The 22,285-nt window shown below is 38.6% G+C and overlaps 1 protein-coding gene across 1 annotated transcript in view; it reads left to right on the top strand.

Moving 5' to 3' along the window:
* LOC110460340 (dolichyl-diphosphooligosaccharide--protein glycosyltransferase subunit STT3B-like) overlaps positions 1–15,121 on the top strand; it is a 25,747-nt gene extending 10,626 nt beyond the window's left edge. Inside the window, exons 7-17 of the mRNA XM_021513198.1 lie at positions 1,390–1,489; positions 2,592–2,690; positions 3,749–3,895; positions 4,306–4,509; positions 5,402–5,607; positions 7,163–7,350; positions 8,095–8,266; positions 8,732–8,905; positions 9,817–9,930; positions 10,401–10,610; positions 11,285–15,121. Of these exons, the coding sequence (XP_021368873.1) occupies positions 1,390–1,489; positions 2,592–2,690; positions 3,749–3,895; positions 4,306–4,509; positions 5,402–5,607; positions 7,163–7,350; positions 8,095–8,266; positions 8,732–8,905; positions 9,817–9,930; positions 10,401–10,610; positions 11,285–11,368 (1,698 nt within the window). The 3' untranslated portion in view covers positions 11,369–15,121. The remainder of the gene's footprint in view (positions 1–1,389; positions 1,490–2,591; positions 2,691–3,748; positions 3,896–4,305; positions 4,510–5,401; positions 5,608–7,162; positions 7,351–8,094; positions 8,267–8,731; positions 8,906–9,816; positions 9,931–10,400; positions 10,611–11,284) is intronic.
* Positions 15,122–22,285: the final 7,164 nt, after the last annotated feature.

Genomic DNA, 22,285 nt, shown 5'->3' with positions numbered 1-22,285 from the left:
AGTCTTTACTATCCTACTGCTCCTGAATAGTTGATCTAAAGTCTTTACTATCCTACTGATCCTGAATAGTTGATCTAGTCTTTACTATCCTACTGCTCCTGTATAGTTGATCTAGTCTTTACTATCCTACTGCTCCTGAATAGTTGATCTAGTCCTTACTATCCTTCTGCTCCTGAATAGTTGATCTAGTCCTTACTATACTACTGCTCCTGAATAGTTGATCTAAAGTCTTTACTATCCGACTGCTCCTGAATAGTTGATCTGAAGTCTTTACTATCCTACTGCTCCTGAATAGTTGATCTAGTCCTTACAATCCTACTGATCCTGAATAGTTGATCTAGTCTCTACTATCCTACTGCTCCTGTATAGTTGATCTAGCCTTTACTATCCTACTGCTCCTGAATAGTTTATCTAAAGTCTTTACTATCCTACTGCTCCAGAATAGTTGATCTATAGTCTTTACTATCCTACTGCTCATAAATAGTTGATCTAAAGTCTTTACTATCCTTCTGCTCCTGAATAGTTGATCTAAATTCTTTACTATCCTACTTATCCTGAATAGTTGATCTAAAGTCTTTGCTATCCTACTGATCCTGAATAGTTGATCTAGTCTCTACTATCCTACTGCTCCTGTATAGTTGATCTAGCCTTTACTATCCTACTGCTCCTGAATAGTTGATCTATAGTCTTTACTATCCTACTGCTCATAAATAGTTGATCTAAAGTCTTTACTATCCTACTGTTCCTGAATAGTTGATCTAAAGTCTTTACTATCCTACTGCTCCAGAATAGTTGATCTATAGTCTTTACTATCCTACTGCTCATAAATAGTTGATCTAAAGTCTTTACTATCCTACTGGTCCTGAATAGTTGATCTAGTATTTACTATCCTACTGCTCCTGAATAGTTGATCTGAAGTCTTTACTATCCTACTGTTCCTGAATAGTTGATCTAAAGTCTTTACTATCCTACTGTTCCTGAATAGTTGATCTAAAGTCTTTACTATCCTACTGTTCCTGAATAGTTGATCTAAAGTCTTTACTATCCTACTGCTCCTGAATAGTTGATCTATAGTCTTTACTATCCTACTGCTCATAAATAGTTGATCTAAAGTCTTTACTATCCTACTGCTCCTGAATAGTTAATCATAATTTAAATAAATCTACTCTTAAGCATCAGCAGAACAACGGAATCAGATGGGATATATGGGAAATATTTACAATACGTGTATTATTTTTAATGAGAATTGATATTTCAATGATTTCTTCAATATCCCGGTGAGCCATACAGGCCATGTTTGCCTCTTGTTTTGTTTCTGATTTTAATCACTTATAATGATTAACTTCCTTACTGTACATGGTGATGTAGTTTGGCTGTATTTGTTTATAGGTGTCGGCCTGGGGAGGCTATGTATTCATCATCAACCTAATCCCACTCCATGTATTCGTCCTCCTACTGATGGGTCGATACTCACGGCGTATTTTCATAGGTTTGTATTCCACACCACACTATCTGAACAAATCTTTACTATATAAAGAAATATCTACTTTGGTACTGTGAGAGAAAAAATATATCAGTTGTTTTAAAGTTCAAATATTTTTTTCAGTGTTGCACAAGTACCAACTTAACCAAAATTTGTTGTTGCAATTTATTTTTTGCTCTTTTTGCCTTCTAATCAGAAACTAAATTATCATGATGTTGAAACTTTCTTCCATGAAGAACATAGAAGGCCTCTCTGTCAATAAACTGACAATAGACATGGTAATAATTTCCTGTTAAACAGTAAATACATCTGAAAGAAAAAAGTCAGTACATGTAGTATTTAATTTAAACAAAGAATGTGACATGGATAGGATATACGATAAATATATTTTCCTTAATAGAACAGGGGTTTGGCATTACTGAACACTTCAAGGGGAAAACCCCCAGCTGAAAAGTGTGTATTTACCGGCTCAGACGTGTATGATAACATATCTTAACTCTAAGACACTTGTGACATTTACAGAAGATTTCTACCAGTATCGGATGTGAATGGGAGGGAGATATGTAACGTAATTTAAAAGTGCGTTCTATGACTTTATGTGGAGGTAGTTACTGAACCCGTCGGTGATTAATGAACACCATGGAGGGTATTACTGAACACTTCTTTTATTTCCAATAATATGTTTGTCAATGGCCAATAATTTGATTCAAACAGATCTTAAATGAACATTTCAGATCCTTCAAAGACTGTACCAACTATGGTTGAGTAGATGTTATAATCATCTTAAATGCCTTAATTTCATCATAAAACATATTCAATCATAATGTGTTCAAAAATTGTTGGTACCACCAGAATTGTTCAGGCACCAACAGTGTAAGAATAAACCCGATTTATGAATTGTGTTTAGCAACTGCCTATGGTTCAGAAATGCAAGACCCTATATGCTATATGTCAATATTATTTGGGAAGATTCAATATTACATGTTTGTTTCTAGTCTGTAGCTTTACAGGACAATTCTTTGTGAAAACTACAACACATTCAATATTTGGAAAATAAAATAAAATATTTGAAATATGATTCATGCTGCCATCTTTTTCCCATTTTCAGCATACACAACATTTTACATTGTGGGACTGGTTCTGTCAATGCAGATTCCCTTCGTTGGGTTTCAGCCAATCAAAACTAGTGAACACATGGCATCAGCCGGTAAGTATGTTATTGTGTGGAGTAGTTGTATATCAGCGGGTGAGGGGCAAGTGGTGGTAGGGGAGATTACCGTTACATTGTGTAAGTCAGCTAGGGGAGATAACTGTTACAGTGTGTAAGTCAGCTAGGGGAGATTACAGTTACATTGTGTAAGTCAGCTAGGGGAGATAACTGTAACAGTGTGTAAGTCAGCTAGGGGAGATTACAGTTACATTGTGTAAGTCAGTTAGGGGAGATTACAGTTAAATAGTATAAGTCAACTTCATTTTTTATTAGATTTTCATCAAATTTATACCTCTGATGGATTTGTATTTCGAGGGCAACGTCTATGTCATTAGCTTTTTATAGGTCAATCACAGGGCCTAGGGGGCGGCATTCAGGTCTAACAGATATTTTCTAGCTTTCCTTTGAAAGCCTAAGCCTCTTGAATATATCTCAACCAGATTTGTTCTGGAACATCACTTGGTCAAATTGGCCCAATTTTGTACAAAGGTTGTGGACTCCTGGGGCTTGAAGAGAAAGGCCTATTAGTGGAAATAGAGATCAACCTTTAACAGAGTACTCTTATTTTAGCACAATAGTAAGCTATTGCAATCGAGAACTTCTGAAGTACAACCAAATTTGGTTGGAAGTATTCCTTGGTGATGTTGACTTTGATTTGCAAAAGAAAAGGGGTTGATCCCTTTCATGGGCCTATGAAGGGCAAGAGGGGAGAAATGTTTTGGTAACTTAAAGTTATTGTATAGCAAAAGATAAGCTTTTCCATCATGAATAAATGTTGAAAACCTTTTTTTCCTGACATACTTAAAAATATCATTATGACTCAGCAATCTACTTCTTCAACAAATCAGATGACTGTAAATTTATGTAGTGTACCTAAGTCTTGTCTGAACTTTAACAAACATCTGTGGGTTGTTTTTCCTGATCTGATGCCCTTAAATAAGTTACCTGGTTAGTGGAGGAGTTATCTTTCTTGTTGCGCTGTAACTCTCACATGAAGAATTGCTATGGTATATAACTTCCAGTAAAGATATGACTTTGAGTTTCTGTGTCCTCAGGTGTGTTTGCTCTGCTGTATGCCTATGCCATCCTGAGGTATGTTCAGTCCTTCCTCACCAAGGCCGAGTTCAAGCTCTTCTTCTTCCTATCTGCCGCGGCAGCAGCTGGAGTAATCTTCTTGTCAGTCGTTGGACTCACCTGGGCAGGTAAGCTAACCAGCTATTAAACTAATGGACAGGTACATAGAAAGAAACAACCTGTAAGCTTGTATTAACAGGCCCTGAACATGGTCCCACTGTAGACATCTCTGTAAATTACACTTCGTGTACTTCCCCCCTCCCCCTCCCTCCATCCAATAAGACACCCCATCCCTTCCCAAAAACAAGTGCAAAACCAGAATAATATTTTAAAAAACAAAAAACGAAATAGGACAAGATGACTAATTAATGTTTCAAATTTCAGACATTGTAGGAAAGAGACTACTGAAATATTTAAACATAAGTTCTATTGTCAGTATGTAAGTTATCGTTGAGGTATACACCTCGAGAGATGTGCTTGTGTTGTTAGTGTAAGTAGAACACCAACCTGGGAGACACCTGTTGTTTGATGTTTGTAGGTTACATCCATCCCTGGAGTGGGCGGTTCTATTCGCTGTGGGACACTGGCTATGCCAAGATCCACATTCCCATCATAGCTTCTGTGTCGGAACACCAGCCCACCACATGGGTGTCCTTCTTCTTCGACCTCCACATCCTAGCTTGTGCCTTCCCCGTGGGCGTGTGGTACTGCATCAAACATATCAATGATGAGAGAGTGTTCGGTAAGTACTACCCTATAACTCTGTATACCACATTGGTCCCTGGTGAGTATAGCTCACTGTTTGGTAAGTACTACCCTATAACTCTGTATACCACATTGGTCCCGGGTGAATATAGCTCACTGTTTGGTAAGTACTACCCCATAACTCTGTATACCACATTGGTCCCTGGTGAGTATAGCTCACATTTTGGTAAGTACTACCCCATAACTCTGTATACCACATTGGTCCCTGGTGAGTATAACTCACTGTTTGGTAAGTACTAACCCATAACTCTGTATACCACATTGGTCCCTGGTGAGTGAAGCTCACTGTTTGGTAAGTACTACCACATAACTCTGTATACCACATTGGTCCCTGGTGAGTATAGCTCACTGTTTGGTAAGTACTACCACATAACTCTGTATATCACACTGGTCCCTGGTGAGTATAGCTCACTGTTTGGTAAGTACTACCCCATAACTCTGTATACCACATTGGTCCCTGGTGAGTGAAGCTCACTGTTTGGTAAGTACTACCACATAACTCTGTATATCACACTGGTCCCTGGTGAGCATAGCTCACTGTTTGGTAAGTACTACCACATAACTCTGTATACCACATTGGCCCATGTTGAGAGTAAAGCTCACTGATCACAAACAATTCATGGCAAACCAATTGTGTTATTTATTTGTACACATTATTTTTCATCAAAAAGAAACTTTATGTATTACATTATATTTTGGTGAAAACCTACACAGTTATTTATTTCACTGAAAGTGAAGATGCTTCTCAATTTGTTATACACATTTTGGGACACATTCATTTTTATAGACTTGATAAATGGTTTTGTCCTTGATTCAGTAAAATAAAAACCAGTTACAATCATTTATTGACTCTGTGATATTACTTGCAGTGGTGCTGTATGCCATATTTGCCAGCTACTTTGCGGGTGTTATGGTGAGACTCATGCTAACTCTCACCCCCATCGTGTGTGTCCTTGCTGCCATTGCCTTCTCCAAAACGTTTGATATCTACCTGAAGGATGATGTGCCTAAATCAAGTGTCAAAGAGACTGAGAAGAAAACACTGGATAATAAAAATGATACTCTATATGATAAGGTATGTCATTGGTATTTCATTGTTACCGTTTTCACGCAGTCTGTGGAGGTGTCGGTCTTACGACGTGTAGGACTAGTTCCATACTATGTCATGTGTTAAGCCCTTAGGTTTATGTCTGTTGAAAAAAAGCTTTTCAGTCATTAGTTATATGAGTTAACCTACACAACCCCAGTGTCATCAAACTATGTCATTTAGTCAGTTATTATCTTAGCTGATCCCAAGGACCAAGGTGATCTTATGCTTTACCATGGCCTCTGTTTTCTGTCTATCAATTTATTCAATTAAACCACAGAATTTTACTTAATTTGGCTGGAAACATCCTTAGGTTGTAGGGATTCCAAATGGAAAACAAATGGCTGCCCCCAAAAGGGATTGAGGGGTGGGGCATACATTGGTTATAAGGGATTGAGGGGTGGGGCATACATTGGTTATAAGGGATTGAGGTGTGGGGCATACATTGGTTATAAGGGATTGAAGGGGTGGGGCATACATTGGTTATAAGGGATTGAGGGGTGGGGCATACATTGGTTATTAGGGATTGAGGGGTGGGGCATTAGAAGACAAACACAATCATCCTATAAGAGTTGGTTCCATGGTCTGGACCTGCCCCTGGGTACTTGGTCCATTGGTCGTAACACAGAAATGGTTGAGATTAATCCCACCTATATCCATATACACAGTTGCTTGGTTTACACTCGTGATATTCCCTTGGGGATTTAGTCATTTGGTTATCACTTACAAAAACTGGTGTCTTTATGCAGGTAGTCTTTCATCTAACATTAGAAATAGCCTCAAACAATGGATGGTTGCAATGGCCCCAAAAAACATGTATGTATATGTTTCAGGTATCGGAACCAACCCTAACAATTTTATCTCACTCAAATGCACTCAAATGTCCCATTTGAACATGCCGGAAATTGTAAGCATTTTCATGGCACCTCACCTTTTCATTGGCCAGGATCAAAACTGAATTTAAATCCCATATTAATATTTAAAATACCTAAAAATATTGTGAAAAATGAATGCAATTGGTCTGAATAACTATGTTTGGGGATTTTTGGTGGGTGGGCATGCATGATTACTTAAATATCCAGGTAAGAGATACAGGCCATCCAGGCCTCTTGTATAGGACACTGAACCTACTACAACTGTTGTATATACACTGACTTTAGTTGTATCCCTCGTTACACAGGCTATTGAGTTTATTTAACTTTTGCTAGGAAAACAGGCACAGCGTATGGTGTGTATCATAAGTTCAACCTTTTTCCTTTGGGATATCTTTTTGGTCCTTGGCTGAATATGTATAGAAGTAGGGTGTTACGTGAACTAGCTGGGTATCTTAGTGCCCGGGGTTTACCTCTGTGCTCCACACAACAGACCAACCATTGAGTGTCTATTTTATTTCAGCTGTGGAAGCCATGTCAGATGAAATCTCTTACTTACGCTTGGGTTGTAAGATCTAGTATACAAGTCTTACAACTCCTTTTCTTAAAACAATAGAAAAGATATTAATAGGAGACAAAGTGGAAATGACAAAATCATTATTTCTATGTAGGTGGGTAAAACGAAGAAGGTGAAGGAGGAGAAGCCCAAGGACCAGGATGGTCTGGGGATGAACGTGAAGACCATCATTGTGATTGCCCTGCTCATGCTGCTCATGTTGTTTGCGGTGCACTGTACATGGGTAACCAGCAGTGCCTACTCCAGCCCCAGCATTGTCCTGGCCTCCTACAACCATGACGGGTAGGTTTTACATAACTTGTTATTCTAAGCTCCACTGCTATAGCTCTCCCCCTGACTACACACAACTCACCCCTTGGTTGTATACATATAGCTCATACTAAACATTTTGAACAATTCTTCAAATTTAACAATTGTAACCATGTTACATTTCATTAAAGACCTCACAATCGTGGAACTGATGAGTTTTGTAAATAAGAAAAGAATATATCAAAGCTGCATACGTTGCTTTGTTAGAAAAATTATCCTTTATAGTTTTCACTGAATTCTGGAATTTAAAAAAAACCTTTCTTTAGATTTCACTCTGATTAATTGTTCTCAATTAATGTTATATTAGATTTCAATCAGTGATTTATGCTTCATTGATTATTAGAGTTGATGTAGCACTTAAATTGGTCCTATTGCACTGTCATGGCAGATTTGTTAAAAAAAAACCCACTAGACATTAAAAGAGATTTGGGAACTTTAATCATATTAAAAATCTATTTCTGAGTCTGGTTTCTCAAAATCCATTTGTAAACAGGATATGAAATTAATTGTAGTGATAGACACCATCTTTAAACAGATGTTGATCAATTGGTTATATTGTTATAGGATCAGAATGAATCCAAACAGATGATATCTTTAACAGAGGAAAACAGCTGTGTATTATTTCATTGACACTTGTTTAAGGCTTTCTGACAGCTTGTGACGTCAGCTTTAGAATCTGGTCTCATGATTTTATCCATTTTCTCATTTTGTTTACAGAAGTAGGACAATACTGGATGATTTCCGTGAAGCCTACTACTGGCTGCGTCAGAACACCCATGACAAAGCGAGGATTATGTCTTGGTGGGATTATGGGTATCAGATAGCAGGCATGGGAAATCGGACAACGCTCGTGGATAACAACACTTGGAATAACAGCCATATAGCACTGGTGACTTGATCAACTTTAATCCCTCCCCCTTACTAAATTGTTTTTTTTCTGTGATTTTATACTTGGTTCTCGTAAAAAAGCTAAGTACACTGTGAACCAAAATGAAAAGAAAAGAAAATGTCTTTAACTTTCTTTGTAGATGTAATCATGCTTAGTATATGTATTAATACTAAATAAGGCTTTTCATGCCCAAAAAGTTGAAAAAATTATATATTCCAGTATATCTATTTTTTTCTGTGTTTTTTTTCAAAATGGTACGTAATTATGTAGAATCAAGCTTTGAGTAATTGTAATAAAGCATGCATAAGGTCTGTTATTTCACAAAATAAAAGTGTGTTTTAAACTTCCGTTTTTTTTCATGGTTACATAGAGCTTGTGCTTTTTATTTTTCTCAATGGTTTGGTGTAGAATTCCCTGGTTGTAAAACCCTAGTTTTTAACATTAGATTGTTACTGTTTGTTATAGGTGGGGAAAGCTATGTCTTCAACAGAGCCAGAGGCTTACAAGATCATGAGAGCATTAGACGTGGATTATGTGCTTGTCATCTTTGGTGGAGTTATTGGGTACTCGGGGGATGATATCAACAAGTTCCTGTGGATGGTTAGGATTGCTGAGGGCGAACATCCCAAGGACATCAAGGTAATTTGGACAGATCATTCTGTAGTATTATACTTTTATGTGACTTGCAATTGGCAAGCATGGTATATTGCAGCCTCTTTCGTCCGTCCATATCAAATTCTTTTCTTTGAAGAAAACTGACATACCCAGGGTCCTGATATTTGACCAGTAGGTACCTCTGATGGAGTGCTTTAAAAGTTTCCTCATATAAATGACCTTGAACTACTTTCAAGGTCATAGCCTCATAGGGGTCAAAATATTAAAAATCTCAAACAATCTTTTCTTAACAATGAGGATGTTTGGGACAATGATACTTCAGTATATGTAGAACAGCTGTGTAAATCATTATCTAACATTATGTTTAGGTCAAAGGTCAACTTTGAGTGCTGTTTGTGGTCAAATTTAAACATCGGTTAAACGCTTTAAGGATCTTCTAAATTCCATAAGACCCAGGGTCCTGACATTCGGCCATTAAGTACCTGGCATGGAATAATTCAACATTTCATCATCAAGGCCACCAGGATCAAATATGTTAATAACTTCAAGTAAAATTTTCCTAACAACCAAAACATCTAGAACACTTGGGTATGATATGTAGGCCAGCAGTGAGAATATTTTTCTAGCATATTGTGGTGGGTTCAAAGGTCAGCTTTTTTGAGTGTTTTCAGGATCAAAAAAACAACATCAGCTATAATGAGTAAAAAGCTTTTAGAATAATTTTCTCAAATTCTATAGTGCAAAAGGTTCTGATGTATGGCCAGAAGGAACCTGGCATAGAGTGCTTTAAATCTTCTTCATAGAAATAAAATTGACTCACTTTCTAGGTCAAATAGTTTAAAACTCAAAAAATTCTAAATAACAAGAGGGTCTAGAGCACTTAAAGTAACATCCCTTTTTGATGTCTGTTGATAAATTTTTTCATTGATTTGCAGGAATCTGACTACTTCACACCGCAAGGAGAGTTCCGTGTAGACTCGGCAGGGTCCAAGGTCTTGCTCAATTGTCTCATGTACAAGTTGTCTTACTACCGATTTGGGGAGCTTCAGGTAAGACTCACCCACCTATCTAGGAACTGGTAAGGCAGTGATACAGCAGTTATTGTACCCGTTATAATTATTCTCCTGCTATGTAAAGCAGGGATAGTATGTGTTTCTCCTGTCTGTCCATCACCTGTATGCACAAATATCCTGTACTAAAGAATTCAGAGATACGGCCTGACACATGCATCAATGGAGTTTAATTGATTCATTCCTTTATCCTATACCACTGGCACTGTGTATTAGGATGTTCACTCTTAAGTACCATCTGTGAGTATGCAGGTCCCTCTGTCGGTCACATTCTTTGGCACCAATGTGGAAACCTTTCCCTGTTTTCAGCAAATTGTTCAAAAAGTGTTCAAAGAGCAAATGAAAAAAATGAACTGAGCATGGAAGAAAAATCTCCTAATTGAGACCTGTACAATCACCAATATGACCACCCAATGTGAATTAATCTTGTTTTGACATTATATTTGTAGCTGGACTTCCGGAGTCCTGCTGGGTATGACAGGACAAGAGGAGTAGAGATTGGTAACAAAAACTTTGATCTGACCCACATGGAGGAAGCGTACACCACTGAGCACTGGCTTGTTAGGATTTACAAGGTCAAGGACCTCCAGAACCGCGAACGTGTACTCGACCAAAAAATGCCCAAAATCAAAACTAATAAGAAAAAACATTCCAAAAAGGTAAGCATAAAACATAATCAATTTCAATTTACAGTTTAAATCAAAAGCAATTTTACTTTTTTTTCAAATACATAGGTGAAAAAATTCCCTGGTAATTTTAAGGGATTTGCACACATCCAGTTTTATTTACTCACCTGGCCAAATTGAGCTTATGGGATGGTGGGGCATCCATTATCAGTCCTTACTGCATCACTTTTCAGCTCACCTGCCCCAAAGGCCTAGGGTGATGACATTTGACCAATAGCATGTAAATAAAATATTTAAAAGACTTTCTCTGAAAAACCCAGAGGCCAAGGATATGGGATGATGGGCTGCAAAGATTTCTTTCAAATGGATGACCTTGACAAACTTTCAAGGTCACATTGATCAAAACGTGCTCACACATTACAGTGTCTTCTGTTCAAGAACCTATAGGCTCATATTCATGATATATTATACTGATAGTATGTTACAGTAAATGGCTATTAAATTTGTTCAAATGAAATACTTTTATCAACTTTCATTGTCACATTGTTCAGTTTTGTAAAAACAACTTTGTCTGAACAACCCAGGGTTAAGTTCATGTTACTTCTTTAATTGTAATTGTTTTATTAAGTTTTAGAGATGACAATTTCAACCTAACACCTTTTAGATTCATAAAAAAAATCTCATTTTTTTTTAATCTATCTTTTCAGACCAGCAAAAGAAAAACAGGTTTCATTAAAAACAAGCCGAAGGTGATAAAGGGCAAGAAACCAAAATCCAAGGGAAAGAAATAGGAGGGAAATGTGAGGCAAGAATTTGTTGCGAGTGTGTACATAACGTGCAAAACTGGGAGCACATTGCTGAATATGCCATTGCTCGTCACAGAATCAAGTGGGCAGGCAGATCATTCATATTGTGATTATATACATTTAGTGGGTGAAATCAGTTTACATGTGTCTTGTGACAGGAAATTGATTTACATGTGATCATGTGACAGGAAGTTGATTTACACGTGATCATGTGACAGCAAATCTATTTATGTGCATTTGGTGTTGGAGGATAACTATGAACATTGAACTTGCAACAGAGGTCCAAAATAAACGTCCATATTGAATGGACAGGGGAGGGAACTTGTGTTGGATTTTGTCGTGTGTGCGTTTGTGTTGCTCTCTGTTTGGGCCATACCAGACAGTGATCTTGGATCATTGCCAAACTCACTCATATCATAGTTGTTCAAGTTTTTGTTGAAAGGTTCTTTAAAGTTTTGGAATATAGTGTAAATGAATGTCAGGGAAATGAAACGTTTTTTTTTATAAAGTAGCATACTTTTATGCCTCATATAATTTGAAGAAATTAAGTAACATTTATTTTGTTGGGTTTACTGTAAAATATAATAAATATGAATCCTAAACAAGTTTTAAAAATGATTGTAGACACGAGAACTGTTAGAGAGCCTGTATCGTATAGATGTTGTGTTGTTGTAAGGTGTGTGTGGGGGTGAATTATACATGCATTATGTGTTCTTTGTTCTTTATGTTGTTATGTTATTAAAATACTGTTCACTAGCTTGACATATTCCACATTTTTGATAGATGATCATACGTGTAATTTATTTTTTTGAAAGTGAAATGAAAAGAAAGACAATGATTTGTTTGAGTTAAAAAAACAAAAACCGGCTGCGTCCGTCATCTCGCTTATTTTTTTATTCGTGTGATTTGTTTTGGCTGAAGTTAAAGATTGTGTATAGAAAATAATTTATAGACAGTAATAGAATTAACTGTTTTATCTTAAAGGAAAAGCACTTCAAATAAGTCTATACCGTTTGATACCAGTATAATTCAATCTTGAGACAGATAGGAGTTCTTTGATAGTCAACAAGCCTACAGCAATGCTTGTAGTTTACATCTGATGTCCTGCTAGAATGTTTTAATGAAACACAGGGAATTCCCAGCCACGTTAATGTAACACAGGGAATTCCTAGCCACGTTAATGTAACACAGGGAATTCCCAGCCACGTTAATGTAACACAGGGAATTCCCAGCCACTTCAATGTAACACAGGGAATTCCCAGCCACTTTAAAATGTATATTGCATGTGAAAAACGAAGATTGAGGTGAAAGAATTTATGTATGGATTTCATATGATTTTGCTTGTGGGTATGTCATATAAACTCTGAATGTAGCTGACAATTGAATGTGGGCTGTATTTGAGGTGCATTTCTTTTTTAGTTATAAACAGTATATATAATTTATGGATCTACATTATCAAGTGCTGTCATGTCTTAACAGACTTATAATTAATATTTTTTAATTTGCATTCCTTCAAATGTAAACCCTGATGATATTTATGGAGTAATATATTACATATGTCCTTACTACAACACTCTATTGTGTTAGTAGGTCCTTTGTTTTACTCATCAACCCCACCAAATACAAATGTAGTATCATTGTAGACCTCAGCCTAGTCTGAACAGGACACACTGTACAGAATATATCTACTGCCAAGTTCAAGAAAACCATGTGCACAACCTGTGTCAGGAATATCCAATCTACTAATATATTTAGTCACGTTGTGTATGTTTGCATTAAGACTCTTACGTGACTCTAAATGGAAGAACACGTTCAATTTGTAGCTAGAATTAGATTTGAAATCCTCCCCTGAATGAGTTTGAAGTAAAGAGAACTTGTACATGTATGAAATAGTGCAATGGAATAAACATTAGAAGTTTCAATATTTTACTGATTTGATGCATGGAGTCCAGCAAGCTGGCCTTGTTTTCTAGTCATAAAACACCTGTAAATGATCCTTTGTATTGCCTATGTCGCAAAAGACATTATAATTTTCATGTAACATCATCGTGTATGTAACATGTTTGCACTTGGCACAATCATTGTTGGATGCTGAGCCTTGTTAATCTGGACCCTTCATTCCCAGCTAGAGTGACTGTAATGCAAACGAGCTGGATCACTGGGACAATTTCAAGTAGAGGAACAATAGTAATCTGTCCCCAAAAACTAGCTGGATAGAGGAACACCTGGATCAATGTGCTTGATTAAAGGGGATTGACTATATACATGTAATATATGGAGGTCTTTAACTAAAACTAAAATTATATCAGTCATTTATCAAAGTATTTATCATGAGGTATGTAAACCTGAACTTCTTATATAGGTTATGTGAATGTAACTCTTTATGTTTAGGTCACCTGGCACTTAAATGATGCAATGAGGTGTCGCCTGTCGTCAATCTAGTATCAACCTTTCCTATAACATCTTCTTCTTAAGAATGATAAGGCTTAATGTAAAGCTGATTGGCCATGCTGCGACAAAGGGCTATCAAGTTGCTCTAACGAATGACTTTGTCAAATTTCCAAGGTCATTGGGTCAAATGTGCTTAAATCTCATTTTGACTTGTTTTGAACATCAAGAGCCCTTTGGAAATAATCATGTTGGGCTGAAGATCAAGAGCTGTCAACTTTCTTCAAACGGATGACCTTGATATGCTATTGAGGTAATATATAGAGGTCTTTAAATAGAGTTAAAAACACATCAGGCAAGCACAAATACTATAAACAGCTTACCTGATATATGACTAAATTCCGAGAATTTAAAGTGTTAAAATGTTCTTAGTATTATCGGACATTTTTCCTGGGTCAGTTGTGTTTTGGCAAACAAGCATTATTTTATTTTAGGTCTTAAAGATATCAAAATAACCAGGGCCCTGGGGGTCCTACTATGCGGCCTTAAGGCCTTAAGCATGATGATGTGAAGGGCTATCATATTTGTTCAAAGAAGTACCTTGGCCACTGTAAAGTCACAGGTCTAAGATGTTAAAATCTTAAAAACAATTTTGTCTATCCATGATATTTAATCAAAAGGGTGAGTTGTGTGAAAACATTCAACAACTTCTTTTAAAGGCCTGAGGAGTGTAAACGTTTGGCCTGTGGCTTGCTGTGATGACCTACTATTCAGATGGGTTCAAATAAATGACCTGGACCAACGTTGAAGGCCACATGAGTAGAAGTAGTCAAATCTTCCAACAAAGGTGCATCACCTGAAGAGTAATGCTTTTTATGGTGTATTTTTAGCTTGCTTGTTCTCAAGTTTGTTGGAATAAATTAACTTTCATCCATTTAGAAAATTGAGTAACAAACAGTACTGTATAACATTTGAGTGATAAAGGCACTTTTACCTTCCCTCTTGTAAGAGTAACCAAAAACATTGCGTATGCTTTCTTTAAATGATAGATTTAATGTCCGTTTGCATTTATTTTTTAAAATTGTATTTTTCTTTGTAATTGCCAGATTGATTGCAGTAAAATTCTGATAGGGATTCTTGGTAAACTCTTCTTTGGTAGACTTAATTATTCACAGTGAGAAAGTTAATGGTGGGTGCTTGGTGAAATTATGACTGGAATGTTTGGGGGGAAAAAAGTGAGATTGTTTTACAGACATCATGAAATCAAGGTTTATATATATATATGTACTAAATTTGTCTCCATGTTGAAGAGTTCAGTAGACCTCAATAAATGATTTTGCAAAAGTCTAAGTTTGTGTCAGAGAGTTTTGTATTCATTCAGCTAACCTTTATCAGTATCAGTAGATGATCTATAGATTGTCTGTTTTCCTCTTTCTGAAATGCTGTACCTGCCACAGGTAATGATTGAATTCATTAGCAGATCTTCTTACTGAAGACAAAGACTGATTGGGTTTGGTTTTCTGTTTATGCACCATAAGTATAATGCTGTCCTGATTTGATGTGAAATAGAGAGTAACAAAATAAATGAAAATTGCAAAAGAAATTTGAAAGTAATATTTCATTTGAGATAAATGTGAAAAACTGATTTTTTAGCCCACCATCATCAGATCAATTTTTGTTTGTGCTATTTATCGGAAAATACTGAAAGGATCTTTCACATCTTTCACAAATTTCACATGAAGGTTCCCCATGGTCCCTAGTTAAGCATATTGTTTTTTGGGACTGATCACAAAACCAAGAATATTCGACATGCACTTTCACCTCCTTAGAGGTTCATCAGGGGAAATCTTAGTACCTCCCTAGCACTTTCACTTCTTCATAAAGGCTAACAGGGGAAATCTTAGTACCTCCCTAGTGCTTTCCCCTCTTAAGAGGTTCATCAGGGGAAATCTTAGTACCTCCCTGGCGCTTTCACCTCCTTAGAGGTTCATCAGGGGAAATCTTAGTCCCTCCCTAGTGCTTTCCCCTCTTAAGGGGTTCAACAGGGGAAATCTTAGTACCTCCCTAGCACTTTCACCTCTTTATAAAGGCTAACAGGGGAAATCTTAGTACCTCCCTAGTGCTTTCCCCTCTTAAGGGGTTCAACAGTGGAAATCTTAGTACCTCCCTAGCACTTTCACCTCTTTATAAAGGCTAACAGGGGAAATCTTAGTCCCTCCCTAGCGCTTTCACCTCCTTAGAGGTTCATCAGGGGAAATCTTAGGACCTCCCTAGCACTTTCACCTCTTTATAAAGGCTCATCAGGGGAAATCTTAGTACCTCCCTAGCACATTCACCTCTTTAGAGGTTCATTAGGGGAAATCTTAGTACCCCCTAGCGCTTTCACCTCTTTAAAGGTTCATCAGGGGAAATCTTAGTACCTCCCTAGTGCTTTCCCCTCTTAAGGGGTTCAACAGGGGAAATCTTAGTACCTCCCTAGCACTTTCACCTCTTTATAAAACAGGGGAAATCTTAGTACCTCCCTAGCGATTTCACCTCTTTATAAAAGCTAACAGGGGAAATCTTAGTTCCTCCCTAGCACTTTCGCCTCTTTATAAAGGCTCATCAGGGGAAATCTTAGCACCTCCCTAGCACTTTCGCCTCTTTATAAAGGCTCACAGGGTATATCTTAGTACCTCCCTTGCGCTTTCACCTCTTTAGAGGGTCATCAGGGGAAATCTTAGTCCCTCCCTAGCACTTTCACTTCTTCATAAAGGCTAACTTTCCCCTCTTAAGGGGTTCAACAGTGGAAATCTTAGTACCTCTCTAGTGCTTTCCCCTCTTAAGGGGTTCAACAGGGGAAAGCTTAGTACCTCCCTAGCACTTTTACCTCTTTATAAAGGCTCTCAGGGGATATCTTAGTACCCCCCTAGCACTTTCACCTGTTTATAAAGGCTAACAGGGGAAATCTTAGTAACTCCCTAGCACTTTCACTTCTTCATAAAGGCTAACTTTCCCCTCTTAAGGGGTTCAACAGGGGAAAGCTTAGTACCTCCCTAGCAGTTTCACCTCTTTATAAAGGCTCACGGGGGATATATTAGTACCTCCCTAGCGATTTCACCTCTTTATAAAGGTCCATCAGAGGAAATCTTAGTACATCCCTAACACTTTCACCTCTTTAGAGGGTCATCAGGGGAAATCTTAGCACCTCCCTAGCACTTTCTCCCCTTTAGAGATTCATCAGGGAAAATCTTAGTACCTCAATAACACTTTCACCTCTTTAGAGGTTTACTAGCACTTTCACCTCTCTATAAAGGCTCACAGGGTATATCTTAGTACCTCCCTATCGTTTTCACCTCTTTATAAAAGCTAACAGGGGAAATCTTAGTCCCTCCCTAGCACTTTCACTTCTTTATAAAGGTTCATCAGGTGAAATCTTCTTAGTACCTCCCTAGCACCTTCACCTCTTTATAAAGGCTCGCAGGGGATATCTTAGTACCTCGCTAACACTTTCACCTCTTTAGAGATTCATCAGGGAAAATCTTAGTACCTCAATAACACTTTCACCTCTTTGGAGGTTTATCAGGGAAAATCTTAGTACCTCGCTAGCACTTTCACCTCTCTATAAAGGCTCACAGGGGGTATCTTAGTACCTCCCTACCACTTTCACCTCTTTATAAAAGCTAACAGGGGAAATCTTAGTTCCTCCCTAGCACTTTCGCCTCTTTATAAAGGCTCACATGGGATATCTTAGTACCTGCCTAGCGCTTTCACCTCTCTATAAAGGCTCACAGGGGGTATCTTAGTACCTCCCTAGGGGTTTCATCATAGGAATTCTTAGTACCTCCCTAGCTCTATCACCTCTTTATAAAGGTCCATCAGAGGAAATCTTAGTACATCCCTAGCGCTTTCACCCCTTTATAAAGGTTCATCAGGTGAAATCTTCTTAGTACCTCCCTAGTGCTTTCCCCTCTTTAGAGATTCATCAGGGGAATTCTTAGTACCTCCCTAGCACATTCACCTCTTTATAAAGGGTCACAGGGGATATCTTATTACCTCCCTAGCGCTTTTACCTCTTTATAAAGGCTCATCAGGGGAAATCTTAGCACCTCCCTAGCACTTTCGCCTCTTTATAAAGGCTCACAGGGGAAATCTTAATACCTCCCTAGCACTTTTACCTCTTTATAAAGGCTCATCAGGGGAAATCTTAGTTCCTCCCTAGCACTTTCGCCTCTTTATAAAGGTTCAACAGGGGAAATCTTAGTTCCTCCCTAGCACTTTCGCCTCTTTATAAAGGCTCATCAGGGGAAATCTTAGCACCTCCCTAGCACTTTCCCCTCTTTAGAGATTCATCAGGGGTAATCTTAGTACCTCCCTATCGTTTTCACCTCTTTATAAAAGCTAACAGGGGAAATCTTAGTTCCTCCCTAGCACTTTCACTTCTTCATAAAGGCTAACAGGGGAAATCTTAGTTCCTCCCTAGCACTTTCGCCTCTTTATAAAGGCTCATCAGGGGAAATCTTAGTGCCTCCCTAGCACTTTCACTTCTTCATAAAGGCTAACTTTCCCCTCTTAAGGGGTTCAACAGGGGAAATCTTAGTGTTCATCAGGGGAAATCTTAGTCCCTCCCTAGCATTTTCACCTCTTTATAGAGGCTCACAGGGGATATCATACTACCTCCCTAGCGCTTTCCCCTCTTAAGGGGTTCAACAGGGGAAAGCTTAGTACCTCCCTAGCACTTTTACCTCTTTATAAAGGCTCACGGGGGATATATTAGTACCTCCCTAGCTCTATCACCTCTTTATAAAGGGTCACAGGGGATATCTTATTACCTCCCTAGCGCTTTTACCTCTTTATAAAGGCTCACAGGGTATATCTTAGTACCTCCCTAGCATTTTCACCTCTTTATAGAGGCTCACAGGGGATATCATACTACCTCCCTAGCGCTTTTACCTCTTTATAAAGGCTCATCAGGTGAAATCTTCTTAGTACCTCCCTAGCACTTCCACCTCTTTATAAAGGCTCTCAGGGGATATCTTAGTACCTGCCTAGCGCTTTCACCTCTTTAGAGGTTTACTAGCACTTTCACCTCTCTATAAAGGCTCACAGGGGAAATCTTAATACCTCCCTAGCACTTTTACCTCTTTATAAAGGCTCATCAGCGGAAATCTTAGTACCTCGCTAGCGCTTTCACCTCTTTAGAGGGTCATCAGGGGAAATCTTAGCACCTCCCTAGCACTTTCCCCTCTTTAGAGATTCATCAGGGGTAATCTTAGTACCTCCCTAGCTCTATCACCTCTTTATAAAGGTCCATCAGAGGAAATCTTAGTACCTCGCTAGCGCTTTCACCTCTCTATAAAGGCTCACAGGGGAAATCTTAATACCTCCCTAGCACTTTTACCTCTTTATAAAGGCTCATCAGCGGAAATCTTAGTACCTCCCTAGCACTTTCACCTCTTTATAAAGGCTCACAGGGGATATCTTAGTACCTCCCTAGCGCTTTCACCTCTTTATAAAGGTTCATCAGGGGAAATCTTAGTACCTCCCTAACACTTTCATCAGAGGAAATCTTAGTACCTCCCTAGCACTTTCCCCTCTTTAGAGATTCATCAGGGGAAATCTTAGTACCTCCCCAGTGCTTTCCCCTCTTTAGAGGTTCATCAGGGGAAATCTCTGTGCCCCCTTTCACTTTCATCCCTAGCACTTTCACCTCTTTATAAAGGCTCACAGGGAATATCTTAGTACCTCCCTAGCGCTTGCACTTCTTTATAAAGGTTCATCAGGTGAAATCTTAGTACCTCCCTAGCACTTTCACTTCTTCATAAAGGCTAACAGGGGAAATCTTAGTACCTCCCTAGCGCTTTCCCCTCTTTATAAAGGCTAACAGGGGAAATCTTAGTACCTCCCTAGCACTTTCCCCTCTTTAGAGGTTCATCAGGGGAAATCTCTGTGCCCCCTTTCACTTTCACCTTAGCACTTTCACCTCTTTATAAAGGCTCACATGGGATATCTTAGTACCTCCCTAGCGATTTCACCTCTTTATAAAGGTTCATCAGGGGAAATCTTAGTGTTCATCAGGGGAAATCTTAGTACCTCCCTAACACTTTCATCAGAGGAAATCTTAGTACCTCCCTAGCACTTTCACCTCTTTGGAGGTTTATCAGGGAAAATCTTAGTACCTCCCTAACACTTTCATCAGAGGAAATCTTAGTACCTCCCTAACACTTTCATCAGAGGAAATCTTAGTACCTCCCTAGCACTTTCACCTGTAGTACCTCCCTAGCACTTTCACCTGTAGTACCTCCCTAGCACTTTCACCTCTTTAGAGGTTCATCAGGGGAAATTTTAGTACCTCCTCAGCACTTTCATCAGAGGAAATCTTAGTACCTCCCTAACACTTTCACCTCTTTGGAGGTTTATCAGGGAAAACCTTACTATCTCCCTAGCGCTATCACCTCTTTATAAAGGCTTACAGGGGAAATCTTAGTACTTCCCTAGTGCTTTCACCTCTTTAGAGGTTCATCAGGGGAAATCTTAGTACCTCCCTAGCGCTTTCACCTCTTTATAAAGGCTTACAGGGGAAATCTTAGTACCTCCCTAGCGCTTTCACCTCTTTAGAGGTTCATCAGGGGAAATCTTAGTACCTCCCTAGCACTTTCATCAGAGGAAATCTTAGTACCTCCCTAGCACTTTCACCTCTTTGGAGGTTTATCAGGGAAAATCTTAGTACCTCCCTAACACTTTCACCTCTTTAGAGGTTCATCAGGGGAAATTTTAGTACCTCCTCAGCACTTTCATCAGAGGAAATCTTAGTACCTCCCTAGCACTTTCACCTCTTTGGAGGTTTATCAGGGAAAATCTTAGTACCTCCCTAGCACTTTCACCTCTTTATAAAGGCTAACAGGGGAAATCTTAGTACCTCCCTAGCGCTTTCATCAGAGGAATTCTTAGTACCTCCCTAGCACTTTCACCTCTTTAGAGGTTTATCAGGGGAAATCTCTGTACCCCCTTTCACTTTCACCTCTTTAGAGGTTCCTCAGGGGAAATCTTAGTACCTCCCTAGCGCTTTCACCTCTTTAGAGGTTCGTCAGGGGAAATCTCTGCCCCCTTTCACTTTCACCTCTTAAGAGGTTCACCAGGGGAAATCTCTGTGCCCCCTTTCACTTTCACCTCTTTATAAAGGTTTATCAGGGAAAATCTTAGTACCTCCCTAGCTCTTTCACCTCTTTATAAAGGCTTACAGGGGAAATCTTAGTACCTCCCTAGCGCTTTCATCAGAGGAATTCTTAGTACCTACCTAGCACTTTCACCTCTTTAGAGGTTTATCAGGGGAAATCTCTGTACCCCCTTTCACTTTCACCTCTTTAGAGGTTCATCAGGGGAAATCTCTGCCCCCTTTCACTTTCACCTATTAAGAGGTTCTCCAGGGGAAATCTCTGTGCCCCCTTTCACTTTCATCTCTTTATAAAGGTTCATCAGGGGAAATCTTAGTACCTCCCTAGTGCTTTCACCTCTTTAGAGGTTCATCAGGGGAAATCTCTGCCCCCTTTCACTTTCACCTCTTAAGAGGTTCTCCAGGGGAAATCTCTGTGCCCCCTTTCACTTTCATCTCTTTATAAAGGTTCATCAGGGGAAATCTTAGTACCTCCCTAGCACTTTCACCTGTTTATAAAGGCTAACAGGGGAAATCTTACTACCTCCCTAGCACTTTCACCTCTTTAGAGGTTCATCAGGGGAAATCTCTGTGCCCCCTTTCACTTTCACCTCTTTATAAAGGTTCATCAGGGGAAATCTTAGTACCTCCCTAGCACTTTCATCAGAGGAAATATTAGTACCCCTAGCACTTTCACTTTCACTAAAGGGATGAAAGTGCTAGGGATGTACTTAGAAGCTCTTGTCTCTATATATCCCCTCACACTCCCTTCAGGATCCAGCCCAGGATATGTCTGTTTTGTTTGCTTGTCGGTCTTTCCTCGTCCTATTTGTCCTATTCGAATCGTTTTCTGAATCCAATTGTCATAAATGTCTTGTGTAGTATCGGCATTGTTATTGGTGTTACTGTGACTACACTGCAGTACTATACTGTTAAACAACTGAACGTAACACATTCCAGCTTACTTTTCTAACTCCCAAAGGCCATCTTTCGGAGGTAGGGTGGTCAGTTTTCCAACAGAATATTTAAAATGGTAAAACTGTAATTTTTGGGTAGAACAAAAACTATGTCTATCATTATGCTGCTGTTTTTATATTTTCATTTCGCTCATTTCTTATAGGGTAACTTAAGTAACACGTATACATTTATTATGTGTTCATATAACAACCCATATGCTTATGTAGATTGTGACAAGTATCGGTGATAAAAGGTATTGTACACCACGTGGAACATACTTGAATGCCGGTGAGCACGCCCATTGCTTTTGATAGTGCTCTGTGATATTTTTTGTTCGTGTTTTAATTTTCTTGAATGACGATCGTTGCTTAAATCCAGCAAGTACTTTAGCATACAGGGATAACCCATTAGTAATCCTCATCTGC

This window comes from Mizuhopecten yessoensis, unplaced genomic scaffold (genome assembly GCF_002113885.1).
Source record: "Mizuhopecten yessoensis strain PY_sf001 unplaced genomic scaffold, ASM211388v2 scaffold10359, whole genome shotgun sequence".
In the NCBI taxonomy this organism is placed as follows: Eukaryota; Metazoa; Mollusca; class Bivalvia; order Pectinida; family Pectinidae; genus Mizuhopecten; species Mizuhopecten yessoensis.
The sequence above is the reverse complement of the archived record's forward strand: the minus strand, read 5'-3'. Positions and strand labels throughout refer to the sequence as shown.